Consider the following 14005-nt stretch of genomic DNA (forward strand, 5'->3'; position numbering starts at 1 on the left):
TATTTCATTTTGGAAGTTCATTGGAGCCACTTGGAGAGAGAAAAGGCTGCATTGTGGCTTCTGCACTTGTCTGGAAGTGAAAATAAAAACCAGACTTGGGAAAATAAAAAAGGCCAAGGGAGCTGTGAGAAACCGAACGAATTCCTTAGTTTGACAGAAATCTTCCCCTTAACTTGCCTCACTTGTTACATAATGCAAGCCGTTTCAAGATCACAGTATTTAGTCTCATAATTCTTCTAAGCAAATGTTCTTAGTCTTGACCTTAAGTAAAACTACTTTGGAATGCTTGAAGAATTGAGCAATAATTTTTTTGTAAAAGGTTCTGAGTTTAAGAGTCTTAGTGCAAGGAAGGAAGTTGAGAGCAGTCCTTACCTCTCGTCAGTGATCCCAGCTGGTGCTTTATTACTCCAGGACCAAAAAGAGAAGTTATTTCTGTACATCTCTGGGTTCTGGGGAGACATAGCAATGGATGAGGAATAAAGGGAGAAGAAAGGGGATTCTTGGTTTTTGCTCAAAAATATGTAATTAGGAAAAAAATTATTTGCCTATCTCTCCCTTCATCTCAGCCAGAATAAATACATTTTGATATTTTTTGTGCACAAAATACTCAACACATGTCATGAGTATGTGTTGAGTATTTGTTTTAGGGAAAGAAGTCATCTCTAACAACAAGAAGACATTTATCTTCATTGTAGTCCCAGAGGAATGAATATGCCTTGTGTGGAATTAACCTTGGGGTTTGGTTTTCAGTTAAGGAAATGAGGCAGAAGGAGGTGATAACCAAGACCTTCCAAAGCCCAGCTGTGGTCTGTAGGACTCCGACCAGCCACGTTTACATGTTTGAAAATGGTGTTGAGGACTCCGAGGACTCCTCTGAGGAAGAGTCCCACCGAGTGGCCCTGCGGCCCCGGGGCAAGGAGGGCCAGAAGAAGGGTGCCCACCACCGTCACCGGCCAGGAGCAGGGGATGTGGTGCTGCTGCAGCGGGAGCTGACCCAGGGGGACAGCCTCAACAAGCTCGCTCTTCAGTATGGCTGCAAAGTAAGAAACCCCACAAGAGAAGGCGCCACCTGCCCCTTGCCCCTGTGTTAAGAGGAACAGAGGCACTCACTGAAGGGTGGGGACCCTTCCTACCTCTTCCGGACCCCCCGAAGTGGTTGGGAGAAGCCTGTTCGAGAGTAAAGGACACTCCTATCTAGCTAGAGATGGAGGGCAGGTGGAATGACCTGTTTATCACAGAGAAAGGGAATTAGGAATTTCAGGTGATGGGACAGTTCCCTCTCTGCACAGTACTTCTGGTCTTCCTTGTCCTTCCAAACTGAAATTCTGAGACCTTTTTTTCTTTTGAACACATTTTATTTAATGCATAATGGGGCCAGAGATGCCAGGCAGAGTTTATCCAAGATTTCTTTGGTGTACTTTTTTTTTTTTTTTGGGCTACTTTTCTGTTTTTAAACCTTTCTTGCTAATTGTAGCTTATTTGGTAAATTTTTGCCTTCTTTCTTTCAGAACTGCATGATCTATCCTTTGTATGCTGTGTATCTATATAACCCTGTTTCTCTCTTTAATTATGTTTTTAGCGTTCAGAGTGATTAACAATGGCAAAGTAAGTAGGAGAGTATTTATTGAATTGTTGCATTTTCTCCTAGATTCAAACTATTTCGTTTTGCTAGCACTATGCTACTATTTTCTATGGCTCTCTCCAAGGCTATATAAGCTACTTGTTTAAAAAATCCTTTTATCCTTGAAGGGTCTCTCCTTTATCTATGCTATGCTAAGTCACTTCAGTCGTGTCCGACTCTGTGTGACCCCATAGATGGCAGCCCACCAGGCTCCCCCGTCCTGGGGATTCTCCAGGCAAGAACACTGGAGTGGGTTGCCATTTCCTTCTCCAATGCATGAAAGTGAAAAGTGAAAGTGAAGTTGCTCAGTCGTGTCTGACTCTGAGCGACCCCATGGACTGCAGCCTACCAGGCTCCTCCGTCCATGGGATTTTCCAGGCAAGAGTACTGGAGTTGGGTGCCACTGCCTTCTCCTAACAGGGATCAAATGACTCAACATGCTGTGCGGGACTGTTGTTTCCCACGGTATTAAACTGGTCTCCAGAGACTCATGTAAGCCTGCTCAGTTGCTAAGTCATGTCCAATTCTTTGTGACCCCATGGACTGTCGCCATCTAGCCTCCCCTGTCCATGGGATTCTCCAGGCAAGAATACTGGAGTGGGTTGCCATTTTCTACTCCAGGGATCTTCCTGACCCAGGGATCAAACCTGCATCTCCTGCATTGGCAGGCGGATTCTTTACCACTGAGCAACCTGGAAAGCCCCCTGGGACTCATAATGGTCTCTAAATTGTACTGAGATTTTTATTTGATCCTAATAATCAGCTTCTGTAGGCATACTAAATAGTTTATAGAGCAAGGGCTGAAAATTGAATCCTTTCCTACAAAGACCTGAATAGACACAGTGGGCTTCTTGGAATGCTGATGTTTAACAAATCCAAAAGAACTATGTAATTTATCTAATAAGTGATCAGGTTTCCTATTTGAAGTAAATAAGTTTGATGTTAGCTTATTAGGATCAAAGACAAAAATATCTCAAGTACCTTAAGTTACAAGATATACACCAATACAATTAAATGGTAAAAGCAATTGCTAAATAATTAAAATAATGAAGATGGTCGATTTGAATGAAGTCTGTTGACTGTTATTTACATTCTAGTTTAAATGGACTTAGGAGTTAAAACCTTAGAATCTATCTCTGATGCTTTTGGTAAGTTTTCAAACAATCACTTGAGGGAGGATTTGTCTTTGACTTACATTTCCCCCTACTTTTTAAATCTTAAAGTTTGAGTGTGAGGGGAGTTTGTTATGACTTCGTCATAAACTTTGTTGTGAGTCTTTAAAATTCAGGTTGCGTTCCTTTCTCAAGTCATAATATTGAAATGGAAGGTGTCAGTCTGTAGTTTCCAACTTGATGCATTCTCTGTGCATGTTTCTAGTTATAAAAAGTGTTCTGAAAGCCTCAAACTGAATTAACTCTAGATTGCTTTTATTTTAAAAGTAAGTTTATAGGCCATATAGTACATCTGGAAAGGAAAACGTAGTAGAATCATGAGAGCACACCTTTTAAGAAGTTGTTACAGATGAACTAGGTCCTAGTGTCGGTAGAGCTGGCTAAGGCTTTGTGTTTGCTGAATGCTGATATCTACTGCAGCTACTAAATTAAATTCTGATGCAGGAGAGAAGTCAGCCAGACAGGGGCACTGTTGCCTAAAAAGTTAACTGCAGAAAGGGCTACAGCCTTTTACCATGAAGTGTTTCACCTTAAGGCTTTTTATTGAAGGCACACTTTAAACAAATAAATTCTTTTCCAAAACTGATCTTGAGTTGCTCCAATTTGTCAGTCTATACAAAAATTTGATGACTAAGCTGTACATTAAGGCCGAGTTAAAGCCAAAAACAATTATTCAGCCTGAACTCAATTATGTGTATAGTTAAACAGTTTTCGAGTGTTTGTCAGATTCTTAGGTGATGTGAGTGTGGACCATCACCCAGGAAGGTTAAGTGCCACTTTTTGGATATTAGTTTTAAACAGCTTTACATATTTTGTGATGTTTGTCTTCATGGCTTCCCTAGGTCGCAGATATCAAGAAAGTCAACAACTTCATCAGAGAACAAGACTTATATGCTTTAAAATCTATTAAGATTCCAGTGAAAAACCATGGCATCCTAACAGAGACCCACAAAGAACTTAGACCCCTCCTGAACTCATCCTCAGAGACCAGAGTGACCTTCGAGGAGCAGCCAGACCCAGACAGAGCAGCTGTCAATGCTAGTGCCTCATCTAGCTCACTGACGGATTTCTTTAAGGGCATTGATCAGAATATTGAACATGCAGTTCAGTCAGAAATCTTTTTGAGTGAAAGTTACTCCATAGAGACCTCCAGTCAGCCACTGCTTCCTGCTCCTCCGAAGATACCAACAAATGGTGCAGACTGTGGAATTCAGTGGTGGAATGCTGTTTTTATCATGCTTCTAATTGGAGTTGTTTTACCAGTGTTTTATTTGGTCTATTTTAAAATACAAGCTACTAGTGAGACCCCTAGTATCTTGAATACAACTGCTATCCCTAATGGCTCCATGGCAGGGAATGCAGTTCCAGGGCAAGCCCCCAGATTAGCAATTCCAATGCCAACCATCCCCTCTTCAGACAGCCAGTTCAGTCAGACCACCCACGGGGGGAACTAGCTCTTGTTTCTAAGGAATCAGGCCAGCTATAGCACTTGGGCTTCTGCTAATGTTGGCCATATCTTAGCATGCTGTTTTTTTTTTTTTTTTTTCTGTGACATATGGACAGATTTCAGAAGTCACCATCATGTTCTCAGTCACATTCATCATGGGGAGTGGACTCATCCAAGCCTGTGGGAGCCAAAACATCAGCATTCTCAGCCTCTTTTACATCCAGAGAAGAGCGACAGGAGAGACGTTTGCACATGGCAAATGCTGCTCCTTGAAGGCATTTAGTGGACTGGACTCGTGTGTCTTCACAATAGCACTGTAGGCCCTCAAGTTGGACATGCTTGGAGGGAGATGAATGGCCTTGGCAGACGGACCTGCGTATGGGAGACCCTGGTGTCAGCTTTGTTTGTCTGTGTGTTGCTTTGTCCCCTGCCTATTGTGGAGGGATGACTGGCTCTGAAAAATGATGTTTTGTATATCTCCCCAGCAAAAACGGTATGCAATAATGAGATGCCACCCTGTTTCAGGGCGTGATACATTAGAGTTGTAACAAGCCCTGCTTCACATTTATACCCAGATAGCTTTTTTATGTCATATCTAGAATTTTGAAAGCCCTAAATCTAAACTGCTGTAGTATTGAGTAAGTAGCAGTTCTGTTCCTCATAATTTTAGAGCTCCTTAATCTGACACACAGGCACATTTTAAGCTCTTCCTGCGCAGCCGGCACTTCCTGGCCGGAACATTTGAAGGCCGTGGCCCAGTTTCACCTGAGGACCTTTTCCATAGTGATTGCTAACTGGATTCCCCAAGTCAGCATCCTTGGAAGGAGCTCTTTCTGATCTGTGTCGAGTGGAGTAGGTAAGGGAGAAACATGAGTGCCTTATCACCCAGGTCCCAACATGTGACATGTGCTCAAAAGAAAAAAAGGTTTCAGAATTTCAGTTTGGAAGGACAAGGAAGACCAGAAGTACTGTGCAGAGAGGGAACTGTCCCATCACCTGAAATTCCTAATTCCCTTTCTCTGTGATGAACAGGTCATTCCACCTGCCCTCCATCTCTAGCTAGATAGGAGTGTCCTTTACTCTAGAACAGGCTTCTCCCAACCACTTCTGGGGGGTACAGGAAGAGGTAGGAAGGGTCCCCACCCTTCAGTGAGTGCCTCTGTTCCTCTTAACACAGGGGCAAGGGGCAGGTGGCGCCTTCTCCTGTGGGGTTTCTTACTTTGTGCAGATACCTCTTTGACGTAGTGTTTTTATTTTCTTCAGATATATTCCCAGAAGTGGAATTGCTGGGTCATGTTGTAGTTCCATTTTTTAATTTTTGAGGAACGTCTGTTTGTTTTCCATAGTGGCTATACCAATCTGTAATCTCACCAATATCTCTCTTCATTGGAGAAATGTCTATTCAGGTTCTTTGCCATTATAAATTAATTTTTTTTTTTTTTTTTTGCTGTTGAGTTACAAGTTCTTTATACATTTTAGACATTAACCCCTTATCAGATACATGGTTTACAAATATTTTTCTCCCATTCCATAGGTTATCTTTTTATTTTTTTAATGCTTTCTTTTGCTGTGCAGAAGCTTTTTACTTTGATGTAGTCCCATTTATTTATTTTTTTATCTTGTTTGTGCTTTAAGTGTCATATCCAAAAAAAATTGCAAACACTGATGTCATGGAGCTTACTGCCTGTTATTTTCTAGTAGTTTTATGGTTTCTAGTCTTTGAGTCAAGTCTTTAATTGATTTCAAGTTAATTTTTGTGAGTGGTGTAAGATAGGCATCTACTTTCATTCTTTGCATGTGAATATTCAATTTCCCCAGCCCTGCTGTCAAAAAGACTGTTTTTTTCTCCATTGATTATTCTTGGCTCCCTTGTGAAATATTGCTTGACTCTATATGAATGGGTTTATTTCTGGGCTCTTGATTCTGTTCCATTGGTGTGTGGTTTTAATGTCATTACCATACTGTTTTGATAACTATTGCTACATAGCTTGTAATCAGAAAATGTGATGCTGCCTACTTTGTACTTCTTTCTCAGGATTGCTTTGGTTCTTCAGAGTCTTTTGTGGCTCTGTATAATTTTTGGTACTGTATAGTTTTTCTCTAATTCTGTGAAAAGTGCCATTGAAATCTTGATAAGAGACTGTTGAATCTATAGATAGCTTTAAATAATGTTAAATCTTCAATCCATGAGCACAGGATAGTTTTTCCTTTATTTGTATCTCCTTCATTTTCTTTCATCTGTATCTTGTAGTTTTCAGTGTAGAGATATTTCATGTCTTTGGTTAAATTTATTCATAAGTATTTCATTGTTTTTGATGCTTTTAAGTGGCATCATTTTATTTCTTTTTCAGATAACTCATTGTTAGCATATAGAAACACTGTTGTTTCTTTTGTATCCTGGAACTTCACTGAATTTGTTAATTAAATCTAACTTTTTTTTGGTAGAGGCTTTAGGATTTTGAATATGTAATATGTCAACTGCAAATGTTGACATTTTTATTTCTTCTTTTTTACTTCTGGTACTTTTTTTTTTTTCTTGATTCCACTTCTGATTGCTCTGGGTAGGACTTCCAGAACTATATTGAATAGAAGTTTTGAGAGTGGACACCCTTGTCTTGTTCCTGATCTTATGGGAAAAACTTTCAGCCTTTCACCATTGATCATGATATTAGCTGTGGACTTGTCATATTTATGGTCTTTGTTATGTTGAGATATGTTGTCTCTATACCTAATTTGTTAAGAGTTATTTTTTTTAAAATCAGGAACAGATATTTTATTTTGTCAGATTCTTTTTCAGCATCTTTTGAGATGATCATATGATTTTTATCCATTTTGTTAATGAGGTGTATCACACTGATTTATTTGCAAATGTTGGAACATCTCTGCATCTGTGGAATAAATCACAGTTAATCATAGTAAATGATCCTTTTAATGTACTATTGAATTTAGAATGCTGATATTTTATTGAGAATTTTTGCATCAGGAATACTGACATATAAGTTTTTTTTCTTATAGTAAATTTTTTAGAATAGATAATACTGGCCATGTAAAATAAATTTGGGAGTTTTCCCGCTTTGATTTTTGAGAATACTATCAGTAGGATTGGCATTAATTCTCCTTTAACTGTTTGGTAAAATTCACCAGTGAAGCCGTCTGGCTGTGGGCTTTTCTCTGTTGGAAGATTTTTTATTACTAATTCAGTCTCCTCACTTGTAGTTGGTCTGCAGATTTTCTATTTCTTTCTGATTCAGCCTTTATAGGTTGTATGTTTCTAAGAATTTTTCCATTTCTTCTAGATTGTCCAGTTTGTTAGCATATAGTTGTTCATAGTAGCTCCATGGAGTCTTTGTAAATCTTTGAATCAGTTGTAATGTATTTTTTCATTTGTAATTTTTTTGATTTGGGTCCTTTCTTTTTTCCTTGGTTAGTCTAGCCAAAGATTTGTCTAATTTTGTTTATCTTTTCGAAGATCCAGTTTTTAGTTTCTTATCTTTTTAGTCTCTATTTCATTTTATCTCCTCTAATCTTTCTTTCCTTTCTTCAACTAACTTTGAACTTAATTTATTCTTCTTTCTATAGTTCTTTGAGGTGTAAAGTTAGGTGGTTTATTTGAATTATTTCTTAATGTAGGTGTCTATTGCTGTGTGTTTTCCTCTTAGATCTGCTTTCTCTGCAACACATACATTTTGATACATTGTGTTTTCATTTTGGTTTGTGTCAAGAAACTTATCTGTCTCTCTTTAAAAAGATCATATACCATGATCAAGTCAGATTTGTTCCAGGAATGCAATAATTCTTCCATATATGCAAATCAATCAATGTGATACACCATGTTAACAAATTTAAAGCTAACCATATGATAATCTCAATAGATGCAGAAAAAGCTTTTGACACAATTCAACCCCATTTATGATTAAAAAAACTCCTCAAAAAATGGGTACAGAAGGAACCTACCTTAACATAATAAAGGTCATATACAACAAACACAGCAAACCTTATTCTAAATAGTGAAAACCTGAAAGCATTCCCTCTGAAATCAGGAACAAGACAAGGGTGCCCACTCTCACCATTATTACTCAACATAATTTTGGAAATCCTAACTATGGCAGTCTGAGAAGAAAAAAAATAAATGGAATCCAGATTGGAAAGAAAGAAGTAAAACTCTCACTATTTGCAGATGACAGATTCAAATAGATGACTGTTTACAGATACTGTACATAGAAAACCCTAAAGATACTGTCAGAAAATTATAGAGCTAATCGGTGAATTTAGTAGCATTGCAGGATACAAAATCAATACACAGAAATCACTTGCATTCCTATACACTAAAAATGAAAAATCAGAGAAATTAAGGAATCAATCCTACTTACTATTGCAACAAAACAGAATAGAATATCTAGGGATAAACTTATCTAAGGAGACATGTAAAGATGCTGTAAAGAACAATATCGCATAGGAACCTGGAATGTTAGGTCCATCAATCAAGGTAAATTGGAAGTGGTCAAATAGGAGATGGCAAACGTGAAAATGGACATTTTAGGAATCAGTGAATTAAAATGGACTGGAATGGGCAAATTAACTCAGTTGACCATTATATCTACTACTGTGGGCAAGGATCCCTTTGAAGAAATGGGGTAGCCCTCATAGTCAAAAAGAGTCTGAAATGCAGTTCTTGTTTGCAATCTCAAAAACGACAGGATGATCTCTGTTCATTTCCAAGGCAAACCATTCAATATCATAGTAATCCAAGTCTATGCCCAAGCAGTAATGCTGAAGAGCAAGTTGAACAGTTTTATGAAGACATGCAAAACCTAGGACTAACACCCTAAAACGATGTCCTTTTCATCATAGGGGACTGGAATGCAAAAGTAGGAAGTCAAGAGATACTGGAGTAACAGGCAAATTTGGCCTTGGAATACAAAATGAAGCAGGGCAAAGAGTTTTGCCAAGCGAATGCACTGGTCATAGTAAACACCCTCTTCCAACAACACCAGAGACGACTCTACACATGGACATCACCAGATGGTCAATACTGAAATCAGATTGATTATATTCTTCACAGCCAAAGATGGAGAAGCTCTGTACAGTCAGCAAAAACAAGGCCAGGAGCTGACTGTGTCTCAGATCATGAACTCCTTATTGCCAAATTCAGACTTAAATTGAAGAAGTAGGGAAAACCACTAGTCCATTCAGGTATGACCTATATCAATCCCTTATGGTTATACAGTGGAAGTGACAAATAGATAAGGGATTAGATCTGATAGACAGAGCACCTGAAGAACTATGGACAGAGGTTCGTGACATTGTACAGGAGGCAGGGATCAAGACCATCCTCAAGAAGAAGAACTGCAAAAAGGCAAAATGGTTATCTGAGGAGGCCTTACAAATAGCTGAGAAAAGAAGAGAAGTGAAAGGCAAAGGAGAAAAGGAAAGATATACCCATTTGAATGCAGAGTTCCAAAGAATAGCAAGGAGAAATCAGAAAGCCTTCCTCAGTGATCAATGCAAGGAAATAGAGGGAAACAATAGAATGGGAAAGACTAGAGATCTTTTCAAGAAAATTAGAGATACCAAGGGAATATTTCATGCAAAGATGGGCACAATAAAGGACAGAAATGGTATGGACCTAACAGAAGCAGAAGATATTAAGAAGAGGTGGCAAGAATACAAAGAAGAACTATACAAAAAAGATCTTCATGACCCAGATAATCACGATGGTGTGATCAGTCACCTAGAGCCAGACACCCTGGAGTCTGAAGTCAAGTGGACCTTAGGAAACACCACCACAAACAAAGCTAGTGGAGGTGATGGAATTCCAGTTGAGCTATTTCAAACCCTAAAAGATGATGCTGTTAAAGTGCTGCACTCAATATGCCAGCATATCTGGAAAACTCAGCAGTGGCCACAGGACCAGAAAAGGTCAGTTTTCATTCCAATCCCAAAGAATGTTCAAACTACCACACAGTTGCACTCATCTCATATGCTAGCAAAGTAATGCGCAAAATTCTCCAAGTCAGTCTTCAACAGTATGTAAACTGTGAACTTCCATATGTTCAAGCTGGATTTAGAATAGGCAGAGAAACCAGAAATAAAATTGCCAACATCTGTTGGGTCATTGAAACAGCAAGAGCATTCCAGAAAAATATCTATTTCTGCTTTATTAACTATGCCAAAGCCTTTGACTGTGTAGATCACAACAAACTGGAAAATTCTGTAAGAGATGGTAACCAGATCACCTGACCTGCCTCCTGAGAAACCTATATGCGGGTTAGGAAGCAACAGTTAGAACTGGGCATAGAACAACAGACTGGTTCCAAATCGGGAAAGGAGTACATCAAGGCTGTATATTGTCACCCTGCTTATTTAACTTATGCAAAATGCTGGGCTGGATGAAGCACAAGCTGGAATCAAGATTGCCAGGAGAAATATCAACCTCAGATACACAGATGACACCACCCTTATGGCAGAAAGTGAAGAAGAACTAAAGAGTCTCGAGGATAGTGAAAGAGGAGAGTGAAAAAGTTGGCTTAAAACTCAACATTCAGAAAACTAAGATGGCATCTTGTCCCATCACTTCATGGCAAATAGATGGGGAAACAATGTAAACAGTGACAGACTTTATTTGGGGGGGCTCCAAAATCACTGCAGATGGTGACTGCAGCCATGAAATTAAAAGATGTCTGCTCTTTGGAAGAAAAGCTATGACCAACCTAGACAGCATGTTAAAAAACAGAGACGTTACTTTGCTGACCAAAGTCCATCTAGTCAAAGCTATGGTTTTACCAGTAGTCATGTATGAATGTGAGAGTTGGACTATAAAGAAAGCTGAGCACCAAAGAATTGATGCTTTTGAGCTGTGGTGTTGGAGAAGACTCTTGAGAGTCCCTTGGACCTCAAGGAGATCAAACCAGTCAATCCTAAAGGAAATCAGTCCTGAATAGTCATTGGAAGGACTGATGCTGAAGCTGAAACTCCAATAGTTTGGCCACCTGATTTGAAGAACTGACTCATTGGAAAAGACTCTGATGCTGGGAAAGACTGAAAGCAGGAGGAGAAGCAGATGACAGAGGATGAGATGGTTGGATGGCATCACTGATTCGATGGACATGAGTTTAGCTTGGGAGTTGGTGATGGACAGGGAGGCCTGGCGTGCTGCAGTCCATGGGGTCACTAATGAACTGAAGGAGACAAAAAGAGCTGTATACAGAAAACTATAAGACACTGATGAAAGAAATCAAAGATGACATAAATAGATATTACATGACTCTGGGTTGTAAGAATCAATATTGTGAAAATGAGTATACTACCACATGCAGTCTATAGATTTAATGCAGTCCCTATCACTTTTCACTTTCATGCATTGGAGAAGGAAATGGCAACCCATTCCAGTGTTCTTGCCTGGAGAATCCCAGGGACAGGGGAGCCTGGTAGGCTGCCGTCTATGGGGTCACACAGAGTCGGACATGACTGAAGCAACTTAGCAGCAGCAGCAGCATCACATTACCAATGGCATTTTTCAAAGAACTAGAACAAAAAATTTCACAATTCATATGGAAACACAAAAGACCCCAAATAGCCAAAGCAATCTTGAGAAAGAAGAATGGAGCTGGAGGAATCAACTTACCTGGTTTCAGACTATACTACAAAGCTCCAGTAATCAAGACAGTATGGTACTGGCACAAAAGCAGAAATATAGATGAATGGAACAATACAGAAAGCCTAGTGATAACCCCATCTATGGGCAGCTTATCTTTGACAAAGAAGGCAAGAATATATAATGGGGAAAAGATCTCTTCAATAAATGTCTCTTCAATAAATGTTGCTGAGAGAACTGTGTAAAAGAATGATATTAGAACACTTCCTAACACTATACACAAAGATGAAATCAAAATGGATTAAATACCTAATTATAAGGTCACAAATCATAGAATTCTTAGAAGAAAACATAGGCAGAACACGGTATGACATAATCATAGAAAGATCCTCTATGAGCCACCTCCTAGAATAATGGAAATAAAAACAAAAAAAGTAGGATCTAGTTAAACTTATCTTTTGCAAAGCAAAGGAAACTATAAACAAGGTGAAAAGACATCACTCAAAATGGGAGAAAATAATAGCAAATGAAACAACTGACAAAAGTTCAATTTCCAAAATATACAAAGAACTCATACAATCCAATACCAGAAAAACAACCCAATCAAAAAATGGGGAAAAGACCTAAAAAGACATTTCTGCAAAGAAGACATTAAGATGGCTAATAAAAACATAAAAAGATGCTCAACATCACTCATTATTAGAGAAATGGAAATCAAAACTACAATGAGATACCACCTCACACTGGTCAGAATGACCGTCATCAAAAGACCCACAAACAACAAGTGCTGGAGAGAGTGTGGAGAGAAAGAAATCTTTCACTTCTTGTGGGAATGTGAATTGATACAGCCACTATGGAAGACAGTATGGAGATTCCTTTAAAAACTAAGAATAAAACTACCATATGACCCAGCATTACCAGTTCTAGGGATATACCCTGAGGAAACCAAAACTGAAAAAGATACAGGTACCCCAATGTTCATTGCAGCACTGTTTATAATACCTAGGACATGGAAGCAACCTAGATATTCATTGACAGATTAATGGATAAAGAACCTGTGGTACATATATACAATGGAATATTACTCAGCCATAAAAAGGAACACATTTGAGTCAGTGCTAATGAGGTGGATGAACCTAGAGCCTATTATACAGAGTGAAGTAAGTTAGAAAGAAACATATTAACACACACACATACACATATATATGGAATCTAGAAAGATGGTATAGATGAACCTATTTGCAGAGCAGCAGTGGAGATGCAGACATAGGGAACAGAAATTTATGGACATGGGTGGGGAGGGAGGAAGGAGAGGGTGAGATAAATGGAGAGAGTAGCATGAAAGAATATACACTACCTTATGTAAAATAGCCAATGGAGGTTTGTAGTATGAGTAAGAGTTGGACTGTGAAGAAAGCTGAGCGCTGAAGAATTGATGCTTTTGAACTGTGGTGTTGAAGAAGACTCTTGAGAGTCCCTTGGACTGCAAGGAGATCCAACCAGTCCATTCTAAAGGAGATCAGTCCTGGGTGTTCATTGGAAGGACTGATGCTGAAGCTGAAATTCCAATATTTTGGCCACCTCATGCAAAGAGTTGACTCATTGGAAAAGACCCTGATGCTGGGAGGGATTGGGGGCAGGAGGAGAAGGGGACGACAGAGGATGAGATGGCTGGATGGCATCACCGACTCGATGGACATGAGTGTGAGTGAACTCCAGGGGTTGGTGATGGACAGGGAGACTTGGCGTGTTGCAATTCATGGGTTCGCAAAGAGTCGGACACGACTGAGCGACTAAACTGAACTGAACTGAATAATTTCATAAATTATTTTCAGACTGTCTTGTACACCTATTTTTCCTTGCTTCTTATCCTGCTTTCTGTCTTTTGTATGTGTGTGTGTTTTGATGTCTTTTGGTATCATTTGCTTTGACTTATGTATCATGTTCTTTTGTGACTGTGTGTGTGTGTGTGTGTGTGCGTGCGTGCGTGCGCATGCTCAGTTACTCAGTCATGTCTGACTCTTTGCAACCCCCTGGACTGCAACCCACCAGGCTCCTCTGTCCATGGAATTTTCCAGGCAAGAATACTAGAATGGGTTGCCAGTTCCTACTCCGGGGGCTCTTCCTGACCCAGGGATCGATCCTGCATCTTTGGTGTCTTCTGGATGGGC

The 14005-nt window shown here is 39.3% G+C and overlaps 1 protein-coding gene across 2 annotated transcripts in view; it reads left to right on the plus strand.

Moving 5' to 3' along the window:
* LYSMD4 (LysM, putative peptidoglycan-binding, domain containing 4) overlaps positions 1-6457 on the plus strand; it is a 7150-nt gene extending 693 nt beyond the window's left edge. For both annotated transcript variants that reach the window (XM_010845824.1, XM_010845825.1), the window contains exons 2-3: positions 751-1040; positions 3636-6457. In XM_010845824.1, the coding sequence (XP_010844126.1) occupies positions 759-1040; positions 3636-4247 (894 nt within the window). In that variant the 5' untranslated portion in view covers positions 751-758 and the 3' untranslated portion in view covers positions 4248-6457. The remainder of the gene's footprint in view (positions 1-750; positions 1041-3635) is intronic.
* Positions 6458-14005: the final 7548 nt, after the last annotated feature.

Source organism: Bison bison, unplaced genomic scaffold, assembly GCF_000754665.1.
Source record: "Bison bison bison isolate TAMUID 2011002044 unplaced genomic scaffold, Bison_UMD1.0 scf7180017864224, whole genome shotgun sequence".
Taxonomy (NCBI): Eukaryota; Metazoa; Chordata; class Mammalia; order Artiodactyla; family Bovidae; genus Bison; species Bison bison.